Source organism: Artemia franciscana, chromosome 8, assembly GCF_032884065.1.
Source record: "Artemia franciscana chromosome 8, ASM3288406v1, whole genome shotgun sequence".
Lineage (NCBI taxonomy): Eukaryota > Metazoa > Arthropoda > Branchiopoda > Anostraca > Artemiidae > Artemia > Artemia franciscana.
In genome coordinates this window covers 18,341,292-18,366,153 of record NC_088870.1, presented here as the reverse complement: position 1 = coordinate 18,366,153, position 24,862 = coordinate 18,341,292, and the positions used below count along the sequence as shown (strand labels likewise).

Genomic DNA, 24,862 nt, shown 5'->3' with positions numbered 1-24,862 from the left:
ATCAGATCTTAATGAAATTTGATATTTAGAAAGATCTTGCGCTTCAGAGCTCTATTTTAAATCCTAACCAGATCCGGTGACATTGGGGGGAGTTGGAGGGGGAAACCGTAAATTTTGGAAAACGTGAAAATTGAAGTAGCCTATCTTTATCTTACGAATGAGTGATCGGATCTTAATGAAACTTGATATATAGAAATATTTATGTCTCAGATGCTCCATTTTCAACTCGAATTGGATCCTGGGACATAGGGGGTTGGAGGGGGGAAACAGAAAATCTTGGAAACCGGAAATATCGGAAAACGCTTAGAGTGGAGAGATCGGGATGAAACTTCATGGGAGAATAAGCACAAGTTCTAGATAAGTGATTGACATAATCGGACGGATCTGCTCTCTTTGGGGGAGTTTGGGGGGATTTCCAGTGCTTTGGCGAGTTTGGTACTTCTGGAGGTGCTAGGACGATGGAAATTGGTAGGCGTGTCAGGGACCTGCACAAATTGACTTGATAATTCCCCGATTCGACCATCTGGGGGCTTGAGGGAGAGGAAAAATTGAAAAAATGAGGTATTTTTAACTTATTAATGGGTTATCGGATCTTAATAAAATTTGATATTTAGAAGGACCTCATAACTCAGATCTCTTATTTTAAATCCCGACCAGATCCAGTGTCATTGGGGGATGTTGGGAGGACCGGGCATCTTGGAAAACGCTTAGAGTGGAGAGATCAGGATGAAACTTGGTGGGAAGAATAAGCACAATTCCAAGATACGTGACTGACATAATCGCACCGGATCTGCTCTCTTTGGAGGAGTTGGGGGGGGGGGGGTAATTCGGAAAAAATGAGGTGTTTATAACTTACGAACGGGTGATCAGATCTTAATGAAATTTGATATTTAGAAAGATCTTGTGCTTCAGAGCTCTATTTTAAATCCTAACCAGATCCGGTGACATTGGGGGGAGTTGGAGGGGGAAACCGTAAATTTTGGAAAACGTGAAAATTGAAGTATCTTTATCTTACGAATGAGTGATTGGATCTTAATGAAACTTGATATATAGAAATATTTTATGTCTCAGATGCTCCATTTTCAATTCGAATCGGATCCTGAGACATAGGGGGTTGGAGGGGGGAAACAGAAATCTTGGAAACAGGAAATATTGGGAAACGCTTAGAGTGGAGAGATCGGGATGAAACTTGATGGGAAGAATAAGCACAAGTTCTAGATACGTGATTGACATAATTTGGACGGATCTGCTCTCTTTGGGGGAGTTTGGGGGGATTTCCAGTGCTTTGGCGAGTTTGGTACTTCTGGAGGTGCTAGGACGATGGAAATTGGTAGGTGTGTCAGGGACCTGCACAAATTGACTTTATAATTCCCCGATTCGACCATCTGGGGGCTGGAGGGAGAGGAAAAATTGAAAAAATGAGGTATTTTTAACTTACTAATGGGTGATCGGATCTTAATAAAATTTGATATTTAGAAGGACCTTGTGTCTCAGAGCTCGTATTTTAAATCCCGACCGTATCCGTCGATATTGGGGGAGCTGTAGGAGGAAACGGGAAATCTTGGAAAACACTTAGAGCGGAGGTATCGGGATGAAACTTGGTGGAAAGCATAGGCACAGGTCCTAGATACGTGATTGATATAACCGTATTGAATCCGCTCTCTTTGATGGATTTGGGGGGGGGGATGGGATGTTAATTCGGAAAAATTAGAAAAAATGAGGTATTTTTAACTCATGAACGGGTGAACAGATCTTAATGAAATTTGATGTTTAGAAGGAACTCATGTCTCATATCTCTTATTTTATATCCGACCAGACCTGGTGACATGGGGGGAGGTGGAGGGGGAAACCGAAAATCTTGGGAAACGCTTAGAGTGGAGCGATGAGGATGAAAATTGTTGGGTATAACAAGCAAATGCCGTAGATACGTGATTGAAGTAACCGGATTGGATCCGCTCTCTTTGGGGTAGTTAGGGGGGGGGTCCAGTTGTTTGACGAGTTCGGTGTTTCTGGACGTGCTAGGACGATGAAAATGGGTAGGCGTGTTAGTCCTCTGATTTTCCCTTTAAATCATACTATTGATTCTTAGAATTTTGCTAGAGCTCGTGCCAGATGAGCTCTTGGCTCTTCCGACGTCGTCACAAGTGCCATATGAGCTATTAGCTCTTGTTCTGTTTTGTTAATGCTATGGCGAATAAAAACACACTGCCAGAAATAATAATCGTTTTCAGTAAAGCTCAAATGACGCACTGGCCTTTAGAATGCTTTGGGGGTGTCGGCTCTACTCCTGTTTTTTCCTGATTTCTGTTCGTTTTAATTTTGAATTATTCCTTGAATTTATTTCTGCTCGTCTTCGGTTGTATGTAGCTCTTTAATTTTCTGTGAAAAAACTTCTTTTTCGGAAAAAAAAGTTTCTTTTTAATTAGCTGTTATAAACGACTTCTTAATGTATATATATGTTTTGATTTAAATTGCCTGTCTAAAAGATTATGGTAAACCAAGTGCTGTGGAAAAATCCGTTACCATGTAAAAAAAAAAAAAAAAAAAAAAAAAAAGATTTGGGTATTCAAAAGTATGGAGGTCTAAAGCAAAATTGCTATTTTTTGCTTTTAAACTTAGGGGTTTATCTTGCGAAAGTTGTGGCCCTGGCGTTTTATTGATCTTCTGTTCCTGTAGCCTTTTCCCCAGCTGTTGACGGATTATGCCTATGTAAATCTTTGGGAGGGATTGAAAATTAATAAAAACATATTCATAATGACCTTGCTTTATAGAAATACTGGTATATATATATATTTTTTTTTTTATAAACCTTATTTGTGATGATTTTAATACAGAGATCTAGCTTAAATTTCATATGATGTTAAGACAGGATCAACTAGCCTTGCTTAGCACAACTCAGGTCGTTAGACTTGCTGCATCAACCGCTAGGAAAGGGATTCTCGCCCAATCTAATTTTTGAATTGTCTTTCTTTCTTAGGCTTATTTTTTGTTCCGTCATATCTCTAATTTGTTTAGTTTATTTCAGTCGTTTTTTTTTCTTTTCTCTCTTATATATGGCTTTTTTTTTTTTTTTTTTTTTTTTTTTTTTTTTTTTTTTTTTTTTTTTTTTTTTGTGCTGAGGTCGACTTGACGAAGGCTGGAAATCATCTTTGTTTGATTTTCTTAGTTGTTAAAATAGTTTGTCATCGTTTTTTATGGTACTTACGTGTTATAGCGGCCACACTTTGTTCTTGGATCTGTAATGAAACCGGTTTTTTGTGTCCACTCGGAAATAATTAGCTTAGTCCGACTGAGATTCACGGTATCTATGTCGGTATATTCTAATTAAATATTTAATATATAGAGGTGGTTAGGTTAAGTATTTAATATAATGTTTTCTGAGTGACCTGATTTTCATAATTCTCTGTTGTAGTTTCCATAATTTTGTTACTAAAGTATTATATTTTCATCATATTTTGGTATATTTCATTATGATTTACCTGACTTTACTTCTTTTGTGTGGTTGCTATAACACGTAAGTTCCTTTTTTTTTGTTTTTGTTGAGGGAAATGTATAGGCAGTTCGGTCTTAGAACTTATTTATGAAGACTACGTACAAGATTTTTTTTGCTTGAATCCAGTATAAGATGTGTCAGAAGAAAAATCCAAAAAATTAAAGATTGATTTGTTTTGAAAAGTCAAAACTATTTCAAAAAGAGAAAAAGGTCACTCAAAACTGTGAATTATCGATAAATCCTTATAGTATTTTTCAATCGCCCTATTCTTGACTCATTATTGTCAGCTATTATTCCATGTAAGCAACCCTTTCATAAGCAGTGGCGCCAATTCATGTAAATGTGAGGATGGGGGATTGTGCTGTTTTTTTTTTTTTTTTCAATTTTTTTTTTCACATTTTTTTTTTAAATGAAATAGCAAAAAGCGTATTTTCCGAAATATAAGAGAGGGCAAAAAACTAGGGGGATATCTTCCCTCCACATTCCAATTGGCGTTACTGTTACTGTAAAATATACTCGTTCAGGTGATTCACTAAATGATACGTTCCCAAAGATTTTGGTCAAAATTGGCTAGGCTATGAATTTAAGCCTATATATATATATATATATATATATATATATATATATATATATATATATATATATATATATATATATATATATATATATATATATATATATATATATATATATAGGTTGTTAGAATGCGAAGCTGATCTTTACGTGCTTTTATACACATAACCTGGAGTATGTACTCGGGTACACTTTTATCCCAGGCTTTTCTTAGGTTTTCTTATAGGTTGAATAGTGACGGAAGTCGATCTCCATCAGGATCTCCATCCCCAGGAAGGTCACGTTCAAGGTCTTCTGGAAGAGGCTCTCCACAAGTTCGAAATTCTAGGTCTTCTTCTGTATCTTCTGCAGGTTCAAAGTCCCCCAGGTAAACTCTCAAATATTCCAGCGATACTTACGTACACATGTAGTTAATTCGGGTTAGGGAACAAGTCGATGCCGTGCAAAAAGAATAAAAAAAAACCTGGCGAAGCATATGAAAAATATAAAAATGTCGAAAAGATTGCAAAAATTGCTCCATAATATATCTATGGGGGTTATGCATCCGAGATTATCATAGGACTAAGAAAAAAGAAATAAAACAAAATAGAAATAAAATGCTCGTGGTTAATTCTAAGATCTGGAACTGTCCCATTCATAAAAAACACGATTCTCACTTTAAAAGGGGAGGCTTTTTAGGGGACGCCTGCAAAATGCATTTCCAATGCAAAATTTTTCTTTTATGGGAGGGGTTTCCAGATTTATCTGGGAAAATACTCATGCTTGAAGATCTGGTCCGATTTTCTTGGCTTTCATGCAATACCTTGAAAGTTGTAGGAGGGGCGAATACATTTAAAGTTCTCTTTAGTGGCAATGCAAGGATACAATCTTTAAATGAATTAAATTGTGGAAGAACGAATAGATTTTGTAAGAACAGGAGAAGCTTAATATTTTATTTAAATATGGACGATTTTTTCTCGAATTCCTGATCCTTATTTCTTCTGTTAAAGCTTGTAAATCAGTCACGTTAAAAGATAAAGAAAGTGGGGACCTACTGACGACCATTAAAGATGCAAGTTCGTGACAGTTTAAGAAATACCAAAGGAGTCTTTAAGCCATATCTCATTAGCCAAGTTCTGATCTGTAAATTTATTTCTGATAATTAATCTCTTTGTTTTTGAAACAATGCTAAGGTTTTTAGTATTTTCAATAAATGGGATCAAAAAGCTTTTTAGGTTGTTGCACAATTCTTACCGATTTCAAAACAGTCTCTTCTCCTTTCAACAGTGTATTTTGAAAGATGTCTTTGACCTTTTGGTGGAACAGCAGCTGTTTCAGATAATAAAATCAATAGACAATATAGACTTAGACTAAAGACTAAGTTGATATTAAAACGTTTGGTCATTTTGACGTCAAGAGAATCAAATGATTAAGAAATTATTCAGCTAGCTAAATATGCTATTTTCTGCAACCATTATATTTGCGCTTGCTCTTCGGAGTGCCATTTTTACGTATCTTAATTCTACCTGGCTCCTGCTAAGACTACTGCTCTTTTGACAGTTGGCAACGTTAATATTAACATGAAATATCAGCTCAGGCTAATTAAAGAAGGAAACCACAAGTACTTCATCTCTGGAAAAATTGCAAAATTAAGTATTGAATTTAGTCCTTTTTTTGGGGGGAGGGGTTGTTGATTTTCCTTCTTTCCTTTGGATTCAAAGTGATGTGCCCCTGTGTGGACGTAGTCACAGGGAAGGTTTGGGAGCAATACTTCTCAATCTTAAAAAATTACGACTTAAAAATTACTTTCCCACATCATTGCCAAATGCCTATGACTTTCAATTTCCGCTTCTAGCCTCGTTTATTTTCTATAGCATGGTCTTTTCACCTTTTGCCCCTTTCCTGGGTCTGGTGGTCAGTTTATTCCTGAATTATTTAGGGAATGCAGACTTTAATTACGGATCCTTAGTCATAGTTCTTGTTGTCTGTTATGACCCCTCCCCTGTTTTGCTCCTCTCTACATGTAGCTGAACTTAAGTACTCTAATGTTACGAAAGTGGCATGAGTAAAATATCCAATGTTGGTTGGGCAGTTGTCGTTTTTGTTTCAGACTTTTTATTTTCGAAGTTTTTTGGAACGCTTAACCTTCTCTTTTTAAAAACAATTATATCATTCTTCTTTTTTAATTGGTCGTCCATATTTTAGGGTTGCAAGAGCAAAGTTAAAAAGTTCCGTAGGCCTGGGACCGCCTAGTTCTGGGTCTTCCGATCCTCCATGCCTGGCAATGTGCATTAGAAACCTTCCTTTGCGATCTTCAGGTAAGTCAACCCCTAGTTAATTTCTGAGCTACTTTTATTATTGATTGGATACTGGTAGTTCTTGGCATCACTTAACATCGAAGGTTTGGCAGGCTTGTTAGAATTTTTTTTGAAGAAAAATTAAGATCATGCCAAACTTTGAAGTGCACATGAGTCTATCCATATTTTAAAGAATATAGCTCTCCTTTTAATTTTATTTGAAACGTAATTGTACATTTTTGATGAAGTCCTTCTATTATAATGAAACGCTACAAAAACATATAACTTAAAAATTGTCGTTTTTTGTTGTGTTTTCTACTAAAAAAAATTGTTAAAGAAGGATAAAGATTTCTCATGATCCAGGATGTGCACAGAGGGGAAAGGCCTTGGGGGTCTTTACCTCCCCAGAAACTTGAGGTTTTTTACGTCTTTCCTAGAATTTTCTATATTTTCAAAGTCTTTTTGGAGGTTTTCCCCCTCGTTCCTCCTCCCGAAAACGGATCTTGCGCACGATGTTAAATCAAATAGACGTATCAACTTAGCTTTAAAATGTATGAGTTAAATATGTATCCTATGCATTACATTAAAATTCAGATACAGTAAAGTAGGCCTATATAATTGTACAGAGGAATACACCTTTGGGCAGACGTAAAGGCCAAAGCAATGTTTAGGTTTTAAAGTGTACTTTTTGAGGCATTAAATATCCCAAAGAAAATCTCAAATCCCCACCTGGTCTAATGAATACCGCAGTCTTGATCTCGAATTCGAATCATAAAGATCAGAAGTTGGTCCTTTCAGTTGTCATGCCGATTACTCATCACAGTCTATATCCCTTTGTACCTCCGTTAATAAGATAGTTGACCGTATCTAATGCTTAGGCCTCTATTCACCACAATCGTATTTCTCTGATTGTGTTCTAATATCTCGCCGGATATCTGTCTCTTATGCTTCAATTGTTTCCAAAAATTTTCGTTTTTTCCCTTTACACCTCACTAGTCTTGATATACGCTGCAAGATATTCACTAAAACTGATAAAAAAATCCGCTCCGCCCTTTTCCGTTCCGCTAAACCCTAATGCTGATAATTGTCAGCATTTAGCTCAAGATTTAATTGTAGTAAATACACTACTGTAGATCCAGAAATTGTAGTTTCTAAACTTTGTGAAAAAATAAAAATAAAACAGCAGATCACCTTAGTCAAGTGTTCTTGTCTGAGTATAATTAAGTTTCCCTCCCTATATGAGCCGCTGTCTTAGGGTATTTGTGGATTTGCTGTTGCATTCACAGACAGGCGGTGTAATTTATGTATTGCAGTGTCTCGTGATGAATGCTATAGAAAGTTATATAGTTTTAACTACCCTTTAATAAAATCTTTTTATTTCAGGGTTTTATGGCTATATTACACATAATTACACCCGAAAATTTATCAGATTAACCTATAACTTAATATGGAGGTTAAATTTGACTTAAGAATCCAAGTTAAAAAGGACCCATATTATGGCTCTAACTTTATTGTATGGACTGATGTTTTCTGCAGAATAACTTTAATTCAGCTTTTTTAATGCTTATATACGATTCCTGTTCCTTTCTTTTTTCTAGCAATATCTCTTCTAGTGTTGCCAGAAAAGCAGCTATGCTTCTGATTTGGATCTAACTTAGGGTATCTACTTAAATAAATAGAGCTTTGTTTATAAGGCATTAGACTTGCGCGTTCACAGACCCATCTAAAAAAACATGATGTTTGTTTACATAAGATAGAACATAGATACAGTCGAATAATGGAGAAAACGCCAAATGTGATATTTTTTTATGCTATTATCTGACGAAATAAAACAGACTTGGAAAAAAATTCCTGACAGAATGCCAAATCATGCTTTTATTACTTCAGATAAACGCTACTCGTTCCATATTTGTTTGAAGTGTTTGGAGTCTGTAGACATAAATTTTAAAATTAGGATGTATTAATCAGAATTGCACTATTTTGGGGTGTAATACCGTTTTTCAAGCTATTTCTTCACTTTTTATTGTAAGTAGTTGAATTTTTTTTTTCACACTAAAAGGGCCGAATAGACATAATGGTTTTTCAAGTAAAAATAGTCATGTTTTCGGAAAAAGGGGCCTGATTTATGTTAGCTTTTATCTAGAAGTTATGGTTAAAACTAATTCTTAGCGTATTTTACGGGGGACTGAGAGTTTAGCGAGTTTCAATTTGAAAGGTAGCCCCACTTTTAATTTTGGTAATTTCTGTTGGTGTTGCGTTCCACCTGCTAATGAACTCTACTTTCTGTTTGATCAGTTTTATCTATTAATATAAGTAGTATCTGTTTTCTTGTTCATGTTTTTAATTCAGTGTGATTATTAAAGTTATAATCTGTTCGTTCTACGTTTCATTTATTCATTCATATTAATTTTTTTTATTCATTTTAATTATAAGTGGAATTAGGCCTACTTGTTGCAAATATAAAAACTACTGAATGGTCTCTGCGAAATTCACAAAGGCGAATGAAACTAGTAATTTCCAATCTTTGAGCATCTGTACGGCCTACTGTCTAAATATCAAATATTTGTCCCCAAAACGCTCGTATTTCTTTGAAAAAGAGTTTACGCCATATGCCTTCTTTAAAGTTTAAATGTAACGTGTGTTTCCTCGGGTCTTTCCTAGGTACGCAAATTGTTCTTAATATAGTGTTCTTAATAACTAGGAAAGAGAAAGCAACATGTTACTGTTGTATCTGTTGTCTTTCTCAATCTAAATTGATTTGACTTCCTCATTTTTGTTGTTGTTGTTTGTTTTGTTTTTTTTTTTAAGAAAAAAAGCCTCAATCATAGGCCTACATTTGTATATACTACTTCTGTAATCTATTCCTTTCTTCTTAAAAGTTTCAAAAAATAATATTTGTTTCATTAGTTGTTTTCCTCATTGTAGTTCACCATAGTTGTTAATGTTTATCCATTTTTAGATACCAGCTTGAAAGATGGTCTGTTTCACGAATATAAGAAACACGGGAAAGTAATATGTGTAAAAGTGTCAGGCCAAGGACCAGAACGATTTGCAATAGTGACCTTTAAAAAACTGGAAGATCTTGAAAAAGCTTTGGAAGTGTCTAAAGATAAGCTATTTTTTGGTTCCAAAATTGAAGTTTCTAAGCATGATGGACCATATGACGTGGAGGATAACGAGTTTAGGTTAGTGCTAAATTTGTCCTTGTTACTAACGAATGATCATGCAGGGAGAGTCTAAATATAAAATTATAATTTAAATTGGGAAAAAGTATGTCTATCGGGTTTTTGAAATCTGACATTCTTGTTTACTCTTACTTTTCATATTGTTATTATTGCAGATAGACTTTATTGTTAGTTTCATCTGCACACAGGAGAGGATTGGAGGAACTCATGACGCACACCGGTATCTCGTTCGACTTGGGCTGTCATATCAATGAGGTTTACTTATTTCCATATGTTCGCACAAGCAATTGGTTTCCTGATACCATGAACATGCACTTATAAGCCTTGTTGACTGTTGACCTTGTTGACCTTGTGATAGACTTTATTGTTAGTTTCATCTGCACACAGGAGAGGATTGGAGGAACTCATGACGCACACCGGTATCTCGTTCGACTTGGGCTGTCATATCAATGAGGTTTACTTATTTCCATATGTTCGCACAAGCAATTGGTTTCCTGATACCATGAACATGCACTTATAAGCCTTGTTGACTGGGTCAGATTTGTTGTAGATATGAGCTAAATAAACACTAATCTAATCGTCTAAAAAGTTCAATACTTTTGATCAATCCTCTACGTAACCTGGCGACTGTTTTTTCCTGAACAGTTCCCCGAAGTAGTCTAATAATTCCTATCCGTTTTTATTAATTTAAAATGAAACTTTCATGCTCCCCATAGTTTGAAATTAATGCCTTCTTATGTCTTCGTCGACTTAGACCGTGACCAAAACCGGATTTTGAGACAAAGCATTGACACGAAACATATCCAGATGACAGCGCTGATACCGGTATACGCTATTCCACTTTATGTATAGACTTGTTTTTTGCAGATCATTCTGGGACGGAAAAGTTTGAATTACATTTTTTTTCGGGATTATTGCGCAATTATTTCTTCCAGAACAAGAAGAAAAAAATTCTTCCAGAACAAGATGGTTTAGATTTTGTTTCCCATGCGTTGAAAGTTCTTCTTTTTTTTCTTCAATTAAAAACCACATTTTTTTTATCTCAATATGCCAGATATTCATTATGCTTCTTTTAAAAGGTTCATTGAAGATTCGGGGAATTGTCAAAAGTCTAATCTGCATAGATGATAATAATGATTTACAAAAGTTAACTTGAAACTAGACCTTCGGTACTATACCACGTCAAGCGTCACAGCAACTGTGGCACACATGGCTCATAGTTGCAGTGCAACACTTGCGGTTATATCTCCTAGGTAAAATCACGCATGTTCCATTTCACTTTTGTCGTTCAATGTAGAATTAGACAATTCTGGGAATTAACTAAGTAATCTCTCATGTTGGACGCCTCTCATGGTGGTTGATGGTCAGAATCTAGAAACTGCTGTTTCATGCACAGGTGGTATGATTCCCGGACCCCGTTTTCACCTTCCACCAAGTTTCATTGAAATCTAACATCATTTTGTATTGAGTATCGTAATGGAGAGCATTTAAGGACCCTCTTCCACTCCTTTAAAGGTTGGATTGGGCACTATCTTTTAAATAGGATTTTAATAATTTTTAAATAGTATTTTGCAAAAATCCTATTAAATGGCATAAAAAACAGAAGCGAAACAGCCGTAACACCAAAAGTACGTAACATTTTGAGAATCTCAGCTTATTTTTGCTAGCTGTAGTGTTTCAATTCTAAGTTTTCAAAAATTTTGTATGCTAAAACTTGGCCTTAGGACTACACTGAAATAAATCCGGTGATGGTACACTACTACTCATATCGCCAAAAATTGGATATAAGAAGAAACAAAAAAAAACAAAAAAAAAAACAACAAAAAACAGGATGTGTTTGAAAAAAGATGTGATTCTGATATTTGAATATTTATGTTTTAGGCCTCTTGAAGCAGAACTAGATGAATATCATCCAAAGGCTACTCGAACACTTTTTGTTGGTAATTTGGAAAGGGATATTTCTCTTGCTGAATTAAGGAATACGTTTATCAAGTTTGGTGATATCATTGTAAGTGTTGTTTTTCTCTAAAATTAACTGAGTAAGTCAAATTGTAAGTATTTCTACTTGGGAAGTCTTGCGTAAAACTCGTTTAATGTGAGTATAAGTTGCCCAAATTACCCCAGTTTCTAGTACTTCATATTATTGGCCCATCTGAATTCCGACGTAATTTTGATAAGCACATGTACAGGAGTGGGAAGGGGGCTCAGTCATGCTCTCTCCAACCCAATCTTCAAATCTTTACGAGTTTCTATTGTTTCTTATGTCTTTTTTTTTTGTTTATTTTATTTAAAATACAACTGAATTTGTGTCCCACCCAAAAATGACCCCCCCCCCCGAGCCCCGGAGACACATTCCCGTTTGTACCTAAATGTTGGGTTTTGTGAGTGAGCTTTTCACTTTTCTTTTCTAGTTAGTAGGCTTAGAATGAAGTACGGTAAATTAAAGTTTGGAACATACTTAGACAAATGGATACAAAGATATGGCTAAAAGAATACAGTTGCTATACATCTACGTGTTCACTTATCTAGGCTCTAGTCGGAATATAGTTGTTTTACCTTCTCAAATCATTAGTTTGGGGATTATGTTGGCTTTTGGAGAGAATGTTTTGTTGGGTCAAAAATATAAACACTTACACCAAGGGTCATTGGCTGCATTCTAATTTTAGTTCGAAAATAAACAGGGAATCGCGGTTTTGTATTGATTGCTTTCTTTCTAATGTTTTTATTTGGGGAAAGCCAAAAGGGCCACCTGACCATCAAAAAATAAAAGACAAACAAAGTCAATCATACGATAGCTTCTCCTTATTTAAATGGGAAAAACATTTTTAAAATAATAGTCCAATGGTCCCTGTAGTTCTGGAGCCTCTGCCCCCACCCCATAATAAAAATTGACGTTCTGGTCTCTGCATATGAATGTCTAGCTGCGCATGGAGGAACATCATGATTATTTCCTGAAATATTATTTCTTACGTCCCAGAGGTCTCTATCTAAGGACATCTCTTTTCCCTCGATGAAGGTAAATCAACTTTCTGTTGCCATGGACACTGTTCTCTAAGCAATCAATACTCCAGGAAATCCATGACAGGCCCGTTCCTGTAAGTCTCCTTTCGTTGGAAAGTTCCTGGCGCTGAGAATTCTTTTTGAATAGGAAAAAGGGGTGAGTTACAATAGAGCTTCCGACGTTGAAATGTTTTAAAGGCAAAATATAGTCATATGCTCAGGGGTGGATCTAGAGCAAAATCTTGGGGGAGGGGGGGGCAATGTGACAAGGGTGCTAATGAGCAAAATCATGATGGGAGACCCAATGTGACAAAGGTGCCAATAATTGACCAAATTGACAAAGTTATTCTAAAAAAGAAGAAAAAAAAAAAAAAAAAAAACAGGGAAAGAGGGCACCAGAAAAACAATCTTTGGGGGCAAGTTCCCCCGGCCCCTTGGATCCGCCGGTGCTTATGCTACATGGTTTTATCCTTTGAAAAATTATATTGATAGCAAATGTGTCAAAATGTCTGGATTAGAAATTAAGAAATTAATTCATTGCATTAAAAATTTTCATCCTTGGGAAAATTACTGGCTTTGGAAATTCATTTAAAATGGATTAAAAATCCTACGAGCACTAAGTATGTTCCCTGAAAGTGAACGACTCGGTGATTCGGAGATCATGCAGACACCAATGCTGACTTATATGTATCTACCGATTGGGTCGTTTGTGAAGAAAACAAGAAAACTCTTCATTGAGTATGTCGAAAATACACTGCGTGTCACTTATGCTAGTATAGTATATTCGCAAACTAGTCTAAAGCGTAAGCTATTAGCAAAGTTGTACAGTTGTACGGCCCCTCCCTATATGCTGTAACTAACCCCATTTTGGCATGCCAGATGTTGATAAACGTTCTCAACACAAATTGTATTTTAAATTGCTAAGTATCTTCTCCAAATCCCAACTTGGTTTAAAAATTCTTATATTAGTTGACGTTTTGTGAACACAGAGCCCCTTATTGCTAGGGATTCGCAGCTTTGCAGTTTATTAAACCCGCCATCTGTACATCAATCGGCACACGTTCTTTTTTTAATTTGATCTTATCTTATTGTATCTATTTGTTATGTGTACTGGCGTTTTGCAGTTGATTTAGTTTTCCTTTTATTTATTTTGTATACTTGATCGTATTCGTGTATATAAAATGGATAATAAAAGTTCATTCGTTCACTACTCTCAAATCATTGCAGCACCAAGCGCCCTGATATTTTCTCCCATGAAGTCCCAATTTCCTTTAAATCCTTTTTTATGATATCTTCTCACTCCATTCTATGAGGGTCTGTGTTTCCGATTACCCTAGATGGCTGGCTAAAAACACAATTTTTTGGCAATACGCTCTCCTTCAGACGGAAAATGTGGCCTAACCATCTTAGCTTTTTTTTTGTCGTTATAGCCCTAGAAAGTGGAATAGAACCACTTTTTTCGCAAAGCATATTGTTTGATATGCTGTCAGTCAAACAAGTACCTAAAACTATCCTTTGACAAGACCTCTAGAAAACATTCCTGCATAACTTCCTTAGCCTCTCGAAGAGCCCACGTCCTATCATTCCAAACCTATTTCACCTGCTATTAGAAAGTGTTTAAACACTTAAAAGACAAGTTAAGTTTTTTTTTTTTTTTGGTTCATTCTTGTAATGGGACTGCAAAACGGAAAAAATAAAGATTCCGTTATCAGGACTAACTATTATTTTGAGTATATTGTGTCATGTATGCATTACTACACTGTTCATCTGATAACCAAGAAACTTTTAATAAGTTGTCGAGTAGACTCTTGCTAAGGCTTTAAGTATAACTCCCACCACCTGCAAAAATCACTTAATCTTTCGAATACTTTTCGCTCTGACTGAAATCAGATACCCCTGAACACAAGTATTTGATAGTTGGACATCAATTATCGTTTTCCGGACATCAATTATCCAACAACTTCCAAAGGTTAAACTAATAATCCCAATATAATTTCCAATACTATTAAATTTAAAATTACAGTCGTTATTTTACACACAGGTGAAAATTTTCCAAGATGGGGTTTTCTATGGGGGCTTTTTCCGAGCGATAATTTTCCCCAGAGGATTGGGAATTTTCTGCTGGGGAGGGGATTTTCTGCGGAGCAGTTTTCCACTGGGTGAATTTCCATTGTTTTTTCCTGGTACCTTTATATTTGTAAATACTTTTTGGATACTCTATTACTACATGGGGTAGGATTTTTTTTTCTGTTGGGGGAAATTTTCCAGGGGAGGACTTTTCTAATATTTTTAAATTGAAAAATTTAATCGTTATTACTTATTACTACGCAGGGGGATTCTTTTTTCTGCAGGGGGGGAATTTTCCCAGTTCTTTTAAATTTAAAAATACAATCGTTATTAATACATAGAGGAGTAATTTCCAAATGCTTCTAAATTTAAAAATACATCAGGGAGAATTTTTTGCGGGGGAATTTTCATTGAATTTCTTTTTTTTATCGCAGCAAAGCGTGATGGGTAAGCTAATTTAGAATATAGGAATAGAACAAATTGTCGGTTAAGCTGCTAAAGCTCCTCGTTTTGAACCCTGTCTAAACAAGAAAATATTATGCTAAAATTGCTATATGCACACAGACAGCCTTACAATATAATGCCAGCTGCTTCTCAAAAGGCAGGCATCTAGGCAGTTATGCCCGAAAAAAGTTCGTTTTGGGTGACTTTAGGTGGGGGGGGGGGTATTTTTTAAAACAGACAAACCAACATCCGACAATATATTTGAACTCATTGAACAATCGAATAAATCGTAAAGGTCATGAGCTTTTGTGAGGGGGAAGGATGGGATAACACGTAGCTTATCCTCCCCTATGTAGTTGCAGGGTTTTCTGCATCTACTTACGTGCGTTCTATAAATTAAGTTGTGTCATACAATTTTGTACAAGAATAACACGCCTGGTTATCTGGCCAACAGAACCAGGAGGCTATTGATGAACTGTAAATAAACAGTGGGCACTGTTCCTCTTGGAGCACAAAGAATGATTATTTTTGGCGGTGTCTCACAGTTGGAAGTCACGACCTTCATCCCTCACGCTCTGGTCCAGAGAGAAAGAGAGAGAGATAAGTGAATTCAAATTCTTCGATTTTTTCAGGTTCTGGAGTAACATAGTGACCTGAGAGGAGAGATTGGCTCTGATAAATTTTATCGACAACGGTTAATTAGATTAAAATAGTTGAGGCATGATTGATAGCATATTTTATATTATACACAGTAGGATACATTTTTAAATGTTCTTGAACTACGTTTGTGTACACAGCTCCGATCCTTGTAGTCTTGGGAACACAGGGATTTTGTCCGTGGAAGCGAGCAGGTGTATAAAAAAAAAACGTATTCTTATGGACTTTATATTTAGTAGCCTGTAGCCTGAACTACTCAAATAAATTTTCTGGCTTTTAATCTTTTTGTCACCGGGGTTATAATTTATGTATGTTCTAAGAGATATTTATCACTCTCGTTTACTTTGTTATTTTTTAAATTACGTTTTTTCTCTTTCCTTGTCCAACGGGTTGTAATTTAGACCAATATGGGAGTCGGTACAAACATATCAGACTGGGTGTTCAAATTGGGTACGACCCTTCCCCCTGGATACGACACTGGGGTTGGGTGAGGGTTGGGGTATCTCCTAAGATTGACCAGGGAAGCTTGGGAAATACAGACCAAAAATGCGATTACCAGTGGTCCTAGAGTCCCCATAATCTAAGGAAATACATTTCTGACCTCTTCCTTGACAATTTGACCAGTGTAGCTTGCATATCATTGGTGTTTTAGCTAAGGTCGATAACTAATATTTTGTGTTTTTACGTAGATAACTTCGAAGACCACATCGCCAAACACAACGAAAATATAACAGTTTAAAATAGGGATGAAACCTTTTAATCGAGAGTGAAACAAATATTAATTTTTTAACTGAATATTTCGGCAAACTGCATTTGTGTCCGAAATATTTAGTAAACAAATTTATATTTGTTTCACTCTCGATTAAAAGGTTTCATCGCTATTTTGAACTGTTATATTTTCGTTGGGTTTTTACGTAACTGACTGTATACGTTTTGTTTCGTCTCACACGCAAAACTAAGATTTATTATTGTTATAATTTTTTAGTACAAGCATAAGTACAGTTTAAGTTGCTGTATTTAACAATTAAAATAGATCCTTCGGTTTAAACTTCAGATCGCTCCTATTTATTTACAAGTAAAGGAAACACTAAAGAATTTTACTTTGGATTCTCCCCTACCTTGACTGCTTGCTTGTTTTTGAGGTTTATTCTATATTATTTTTTGTTTTTTAGGATATTGATGTTAAAAAGCAAGGATTGAACACAGTTTATGCTTTCATTCAGTATTCGGACATTACTAGCGTTGTTAAAGCCATGCGTGATATGGACGGAGAACATTTAGGGGCCAATAGAATCAAATTGGGATTCGGAAAATCAATGCCATCGCCAGTAATGTGGATTGATGGCGTAGGAGGTAGGTCTAATAAAATCATCGCTTTATTTTTAACATTTTGTCCCATTTGTTACCTTTTTATCCTGTCTTGCTCCCTATCTCTCAATTCTCATCTTTCTCCCTCGATTCTTATTTTCTAACTTCCTCCATCACCAATTTTATCATTCTTTGTCTCTTTATCATAGTGACCCTCCCTCTAGAGATAGTGAATTTGCACATATATTTTTCTGCCAGCTCTGTCTACATTTTTAATCTTCTTTCTTCCTATTGTCATTTTCCGTATCTCTCTTTATTGTTCTTTTCTATATTTAGCTGGTTTGCCATAAATCCCATGTGAGCAAAGTGGAAAAAAGGAAAAAAAGTTTTTCTGTCTCCAAAGCTTTGTTGTAAGGTCTTATCGAAATAGTTTGCAGAATCTCTGAGAGCAATAAAAGCCAAGATTTGTCCTTTCACCAGTGTTTCATCTTTGTGTTTCATCTCAGTGTTTCATCTCAGTGTTTCATCGAATAAGAAAAAATAAATTCGAATTATTTCAGAAAAAAAAACCTTAAACTCCATATTGGAATAAATTTAGGTATTTTGCTGTAATTTAACTTGTCCGGCGCGGTCGAAGATCCGTGTTCTAAAACCAATCGTATAAAACACAAGTGTCATGAGTTTTTTTTTATTCTCCAAATACATAAATACAAATAAAAGTCGGAATTTTTTTTTCGACTCTTAAGAAGCATAAAAAGTGAGTTATTGTTTGACGCATATAAAAATCGCAGGAATAACTTGAATAGCTGCCTCTTCTTCTGTGACGATGTAACACTACCAGATTTTACTTTGCAGTGTCGTGTTTTAAAAATACTAAATTTCAATTTACAAACTTGAATATGCTACGTTTGCCAAAGAGCCTGTCTGACAACTAGCATAAGAAATGTATCCGCTCATATGCGTATCGAATTCCGATCATCGGAAAGCCACTGACCATCAATCTGATTGCGCAATGGAGAAATCGGCTTTGACAATTAAAAGTGCGACATATGCCATTTTTGTAACTTCAGGAGAGCCAGAAATCGGAAAAAAGTTTGTCGGCTGTGGTCGCTCTGAAGGATGAGGCTAATGGGGATTAAGGGAGCATATTCCAGACCAACTCTTTTTTGCCCTTTTCAGTGGTATGCATTATATTCAAGTATTTCGCACAAATTAAAAATTGTTCCATTATACGGCGTATGTCTCCTTTTCCCTTGTCAAAAAAGGAGACAAATGCCGGGTATCAATGTTATAGCTCGATAAAATAATACTCTTCTGTCATTCTGAATTGCAACAAGACCTGATAAAAAAGAGACAGACGCCACATTGAGGCTTATGTCTCTTTATCTCCGTAACGGTACAAGGTAGGACAACTCTGACTGCACCATTCGTTTCCTCGTGCTTAGATTACCCACGATACATGCTTAACTCATTTCGACCAAAATGGCATATGTCGCAATTTTGATTATCACAGCCGAACTACTCGCTTCTGATGCCTGTTGTATAAAATCGCGTAATTGTTTCTAGATTAGTGATCGTATGGAAGTAATGGATACTTATCAATTATGTAAAGTAAGATGTATAAAACAATAGCGAAAGATGATATAGAACATAAAATGATTACAAGTGGATACGAATGATATTCTGACTATGGAAAACGGTTGGGTTGCGTTCATCAGGACCTAATTGACCCCATTCCTTTGTAGGTCCTTATCAGTAGTACATAAACTAAAGCTTCTTGGGTCATTTTCAATCTTATTTGTAAATGATTTTGATTAACAAAAAATATTACTTCGAAGATTACAGAAGAAATGTCTACAAAACTAGCAAAAACAAACTTACTTCGTGATGTATTTGCAGAGTTCTAAAAGCTACTGCTTTACTGAAAACACAAATCAAAAGAAACAGGAACAAATAAGGAGATCCGTGCTAAACATACAAAAAACGTGATTTTCCTCATCTTTCTACATTGGTGGCTTAAAAGCTCTGATTCAGGGTTGTAGATGACAAATCGATTGACTATTTTAGAATTTGCATTTCCTGGCATCTTAACCTTCTGAGGGAAAATTGCCTCAAAATGCCAGAAAACGCGACTTTGCTGTGGCAAGTTGTCTTTTCAAGGAGGCACACTCGTGCCTCTATAAAGAGGCGACCCACGAGGGTCGCCTCTTTATGGTCGCAGAGGGATGGGGAGGGATGCATTTCGTAGCCCGAGCTCCAACTAAGAAACCTGCCAAATTTCATCCCCCTCCAACTTTTCCTTCATGGGGAAAATCTGGCCGAAAGTTTCGACCCGTCAACCCCAGCCCCCCTTTAACGTTGTCCGATCGGGCTGAAATTCACAAGTTAAGGTTCCCTAGGGCCCAGGAGCTTATCCGCGAAATTTCAGCTCGATCCGATAACTCCTTCCCTGTTTTCCAGAAACCACGCATAGCCACTTAATGTTCATTTTCTTTTTTTCCTAGACGCCTACAGGTCACAGCCGACATCGGATCTGGGTGTACGAAGACTCATTCGATGCGGAATTCTCCGAGTAATTTTCCTGGAAAGTTTCGTAGGAAAATCTTAATCCCCCGAAAGTTTCGATCCCCCAACCCCACCCCCCTTTTAACGTTGTCCGATCGGGCTGAAATTCACAAGTTAAGGTCCCCTACGGCCCAGGAGCTTATCCGCGAAATTTCAGCTCGATCCGATAACTCCTTCCCTGTTTTCCAGAAACCACGCATTAGCTACTTAATTAACGCATTTCTCTCCATAAGAACCCATGTTAATTTGAAATTTTTAAAAGTTATTTAAAAGTTATATTTACACACATGCAGGTGGTTAACTCTGTCGGTAGAGCGTGGGACATTTAATCCTCGGGTCAAGGGTTCAAGTCCCTTATCGGGCGTTTTTTTTTCACAAAATATGAAAAAACTTCGTTTTCTTAAAGAGTTAAAGAGGCTGCGTCCCAAAGTCGAACCTTAAAACGTACAGGAATTAGGAGAGGCAGTCCTAATTCCTGTACGAGCAGTACAGGAATTATTAAATTACATCCACCATGGATTGTAGAAAAACGTACAGAAATAATATGAAAAAAACTTCGTTTTCTTAAAGAGTTAAAGAGGCTGCGTCCCAAAGTCGAACCTTAAAACGTACAGGAATTAGGAGAGGCAGTTGGGGGGCTGCCGCCCTCCAAATCCCCCGCTTTTAAAGACTCTTTTGTACAGGTTTTTTGTTTTGTTAATTAAAAGAGGGCCTTTCCGAAGCCAAGAGGGGGGGGGGGTCAGGGGGGCGGCAGGGCAGCCCCCCACAACAAAAAACCTGTACAAGGATTTTTAATCTTTGATTTGTCTGTCTGTCCTGTTTTTGCTAGTTTAGGCACTTCCTAGGTAAGCTAGGACAATGAAATTTGGCAGGCGTATCAGGAACCAGACCAGATTAAATTAGAAATTGTCCTTTCCCCGATTCGATCATCTGGGGGGTGGGGGGGACGGTTAAATCGGAAAAATTAGAATAAAAGAGGTATTTTTAACTTATGAACGGGTGATCGGATCTTAATGAAATTTGATGTTTGGAAGGAAATCGTGTCTCAGAGCTCTTATCTTAAATCCCGACCGGATCTGGTGACACTGGGGGGAGTTGGGGGGTGGGAACCTAAAATCTTGGAAAACGCTTAGATTGGAGGGATCGGGATGAAACTTGGAGGGAAAAATAAGAACAAGTCCTAGGTACGTGATTGACATAATCGGAACGGATTCGCTCTCTTTGGGGGAGTTGGGGGGAGGCTTGATTCTGAAAAATTAGAAAAAATGAGGTATTTTTAACTTACGAAGGAATGATCAGATCTTAATGAAATTTTATATTTAGAAGGACCTTGTAACTCAGATCTCTTATTTTAAATCCCGACCGGATCCAGTGTCATTGGGGGGGGGGGGGGAGAAATCTTGGAAAAGGCGTAAAGCGGAGAGATCAGGATGGAACTTGGTGGGAAGAAGAATCACAAGTCCAAGATAGGTGACTGACATAACCGGGCCAGATCCGCTCTCTTTGGTGGAGTTTGGGGGGGGGAGTAATTCGGAAAGAAAAAATGATGTATTTGTAACTTATGAAGGGGTGATCAGATCTTAATTAAATTTGATATTTAGAAGGATCTTGTGCTTTAGAACTCTCATTTTAAAGCCTTACCAGATCCGGTGACATTGGGGGGAGTTGGAGGGGGAAACCGGAATTCTTGAAAACCGTGAAAATCGAGGTATCATAATAATGGGTGATCGGATCTTAATGAAACTTGATATATAGAAAATTCGTATGTCTCAGATGCTCCATTTTCAATTCGAATCGGATCCGGGGACACAGGGTTGGAGAGGGGAAACAGAAATCTTGGAAACCCGAAATCTTGGAAAACGCTTAGAGTGGAGAGATCGGGATGAAACTTGGTGGGTAGAATAAGTAAATATCCTAGATACGCGATTGACGTAACCGGACTGGATCCGCTCTTTTTGGGGGAGTTAGGGGGTGGGGTTCAGTGCTTTGGCGAGTTTGGTGCTTCTGGACGTGCTAGGACAATAAAAATTGGTTTGTCAGGGAGCTGCACCATCTGGGGGGCTGAAGGGAGAGGAAAAATTAGACAAATTAAGGTATTCTTAACTTACGAGTGGATGATCGGATCTGAATGAATTTTGATGTTTAGGAGGACCTCGTGACTCAGAGCTCTTATTTTAAATCCCGACCTGCATTAAGCCTCTGATTTTCCTTATAAATCAATCTATTGATTCCTAGAATTTTGCTAGAGCTCATAATATATGAGCTCTTGGCTCTTCCGACCTCGTCACAAGTGCCATATGAGCTCTTAGCTCTTGTTTCTGTTAGTTTTTTTTTTTTTTTTTTTTTTTTTTTTTTTTTTTTTTTTTTTTTTTTTTTTTTTTTTACTTTGGGACGAATCTTGACTATTTCTTACACTTAAGCCCCGATTTAATTAAAACAAGCTTGGGATTATAAGGACTACTTAGCTTATAATATGCATTAATAAAACACTATTTTTCTATATTCTTTACTTGTATGATAATCCATGCTGAAGCTTTCCCCGCGTTCAACAGAGCTTTTTGTTGTAACTTATAGAATATGCGTACTTGTTGTATTATTAAATAAAAAAACAAGCTTTTTCAACTGAAAGTAAGGAGCGACATTAAAACTTAAAACGAACAGAAATTACTTCGTATATGAAAGGGGCTGCTTCCTCATCAACGCCCCGCTCTTTACGCTATAGTTTGACTCTTTCTCTCAACTCTTCTTTTTAAAACAGTAAAAAACTTTAGCATAAAGAGCGGGGCGTTGATGAGGAAGCAGCCCCTTTCATATACGAAGTAATTTCTGTTCGTTTTAAGTTTTAATGTCGCTCCTTACTTTCAGTTGAAAAAGCTTGTTTTTTTTTATTTAATTTCTGAACGTTTTTGAATCAATGCATGTTTTGATTTTGGCTCTCCACAGAGAAATAATTAAAACGAAATTTTGCTTTTTTTTTTTTGGCTAAATGGCTTTCTCATAATTTTGATCGAATGACTTTGAGAAAAAAGAGCGGGGGAGGAAGCCTAGTTGCCCTCCAATTTTTTGGTTAATAAAAAAGGCAACTAGAACTTTTAATTTTTTACGAATATTTTTATTAGTAAAAGATATACGTAACTTATAAACTAGCTTACGTAAAGAATTTTTTATTCTCATGTTTTTATTACACATATGAGAGGGTTCGCCCCCTCGTCAGTAGGCTACCCTCTCTCTTTACACTAAATCTTAAATTTTGGCCCAATTCATTAAGAATGACCCCTGAATCACAAAAGCCGTAGAATAAATAGTTGACATTACTAAAAATACTTTAGCGTAAAGAGCGAGGTATTGTTTTTTTTTTTTAAATAATGATAGTAAATCCTGTGCTCCCTTCATGGAAATTTTCTTCCCCCATGACAAATTCCTCTATGGAAAGTTCCCCCAGTATATCCCCCTCTTTTCAACCCCTCCCCCAACCAAAAAATCCTCCTGAAAACACCTGTACACTTCCCAATAACCATTACTATATGTAAGCACTGGTCAAAGTTTGTAACTTGTAGCCCCTCCCACGGGGACTGTGGAGGAGTAAGTCGTCCCCAAAGACATAGTTATAAGGTTTTTCGACTACGCTGAATAAAATGGCTATCTCAGAAATTTTGATCCGTTGACTTTGGGAAAATAATTAGCGTGGGAGGGGGCCTAGGTGCCCTCCAATTTTTTTGGTCACTTAAAAAGGGCACTAGAACTTTTCATTTCCGTTAGAATGAGCCCTCTCGCAACATTCTAGGACAACTGGGTCGATACGATCACCCCTGAAAAAAAAAAAAAAAAAACAAAAAACGAACAAACAAATAAACACGCATCCGTGATCTGCCTTCTGGCAAAAAATACAAAATTCCAATTTTTGTATATAGGAGCTTGAAACTTCTACAGTAGGGTTCTCTGATACACTGAATCTGATGGTGTAATTTTCGTTAAGATTCTATGACTTTTAGGGAGTATTTCCCCCTATTTTCTAAAATAACACAAATTTTCTCAGGCTCGTAACTTTTGGTGCGTAAGACTAAACTTGATGAAGCTTATATATTTAAAATCAGCATTAAAATGCGATTCTTTTGATGTAGCTATTGGTATCAAAATTCCATTTTTTAGAGTTTTGGTTTCTATTGAGCCGGGTCGCTCCTTACTACAGTTCGTTACCACGAACTGTTTGATATTGAACATCAAAATAATTTTATAGGGCTTTTGACACCAACCAAAGGTCTTGTTTGCTTGTCTTGTTTGCTTGTACTAATAGATACATTCAAAAGTGCAAATTGTAGCTTATTGAGCTCTGAAGCACCTCTACGTGGATGGTGGAGATTTTGAGACACAGTCGAAATTTCAAGATTATTATGACCTTGTTTATATTTTTGACATTTCCCATAAAACTTCGTTTTTTTATATTATAAAATTGTGTTCCCGCCCCCTAGTAGAATTTCCTGCTTACATGCTTGCCTGTCTCTTGTTTTGTTTTCTGATAATTTTGCGAGGAGAAAGATCAAGTAATTTATTTTCGTTATTTCGCGTAAAACAATTGCAATATTTGGTGTTATGACCACGACACAACAGAATAAGATGGCAACGCATATAAACCACGTTTCACTTCGTGTTCTGTGGTTTGTTCATTGTTTTATGGTGTTTTGTAAAAAAACCCCAAAGGTATTTGACAGATGGCCAGCCTGTTATTCATGCCGGAAGCGTACTGGGTAGGCGGTTGCTTGCATTGAGCTCACTTTTGTTTTCAAAATAAGACGTAGCTGTCCAAGCTGTCAGATTTTCTTTTCTTCTTTTGCCTAGTACCTCCCCAAAATGTCACAAGCTTTACGTTTTTTTTTGTATATTTTCGTACAATTTGCCTGTCTTTTGTTGTTTAGACGAAACCCTCTGGGAAGAAAACTCCCGGGTTTGTGTTCAAATAAATTTTTTGAAGGCGTGGGTGTCCAGAGAGGTAAAAGGGGCATGTATGTTTTTTTTCTGCCATAAGCTGTATATATATTTTTTTTTTAATAAATGATCTTTTTGATTTGCACGACGTATTGAATTGAGCTGAAATAGAAATTTCTTGTATTTTAGTAAGTATTCAGTTGAGCGCAAGCAACCACTTCGACGTTACAAATGAAGAGTTTAAGAGGGAAACATCCCTCATGCCCCCTAGGATAATTTTTGATCGTTCAGGTTTTAACGCTGTTCTTTAATTATATTTAAAAGTATTGGTAAAAATGTCTGTTCTTTTTTTAGCGTCTCATGTAAGTTTG

The 24,862-nt window shown here is 36.5% G+C and overlaps 1 protein-coding gene across 3 annotated transcripts in view; it reads left to right on the top strand.

The window, feature by feature from the left end:
* Window positions 1–24,862, top strand: part of LOC136030085 (protein split ends-like) — an 87,760-nt gene that overhangs the window by 14,984 nt on the left and 47,914 nt on the right. For 2 of the 3 annotated variants that reach the window (XM_065708747.1, XM_065708746.1), the window contains exons 3-7: window positions 4,293–4,433; window positions 6,251–6,363; window positions 9,302–9,527; window positions 11,409–11,535; window positions 16,868–17,048. In XM_065708747.1, coding sequence (XP_065564819.1) covers window positions 4,293–4,433; window positions 6,251–6,363; window positions 9,302–9,527; window positions 11,409–11,535; window positions 16,868–17,048 — 788 coding nt within the window. Of the gene's footprint in view, window positions 1–4,292; window positions 4,434–6,250; window positions 6,364–8,235; window positions 8,368–9,301; window positions 9,528–11,408; window positions 11,536–16,867; window positions 17,049–24,862 lie in introns of those variants that run through there. The other variant, XM_065708748.1, reaches the window with a different exon arrangement.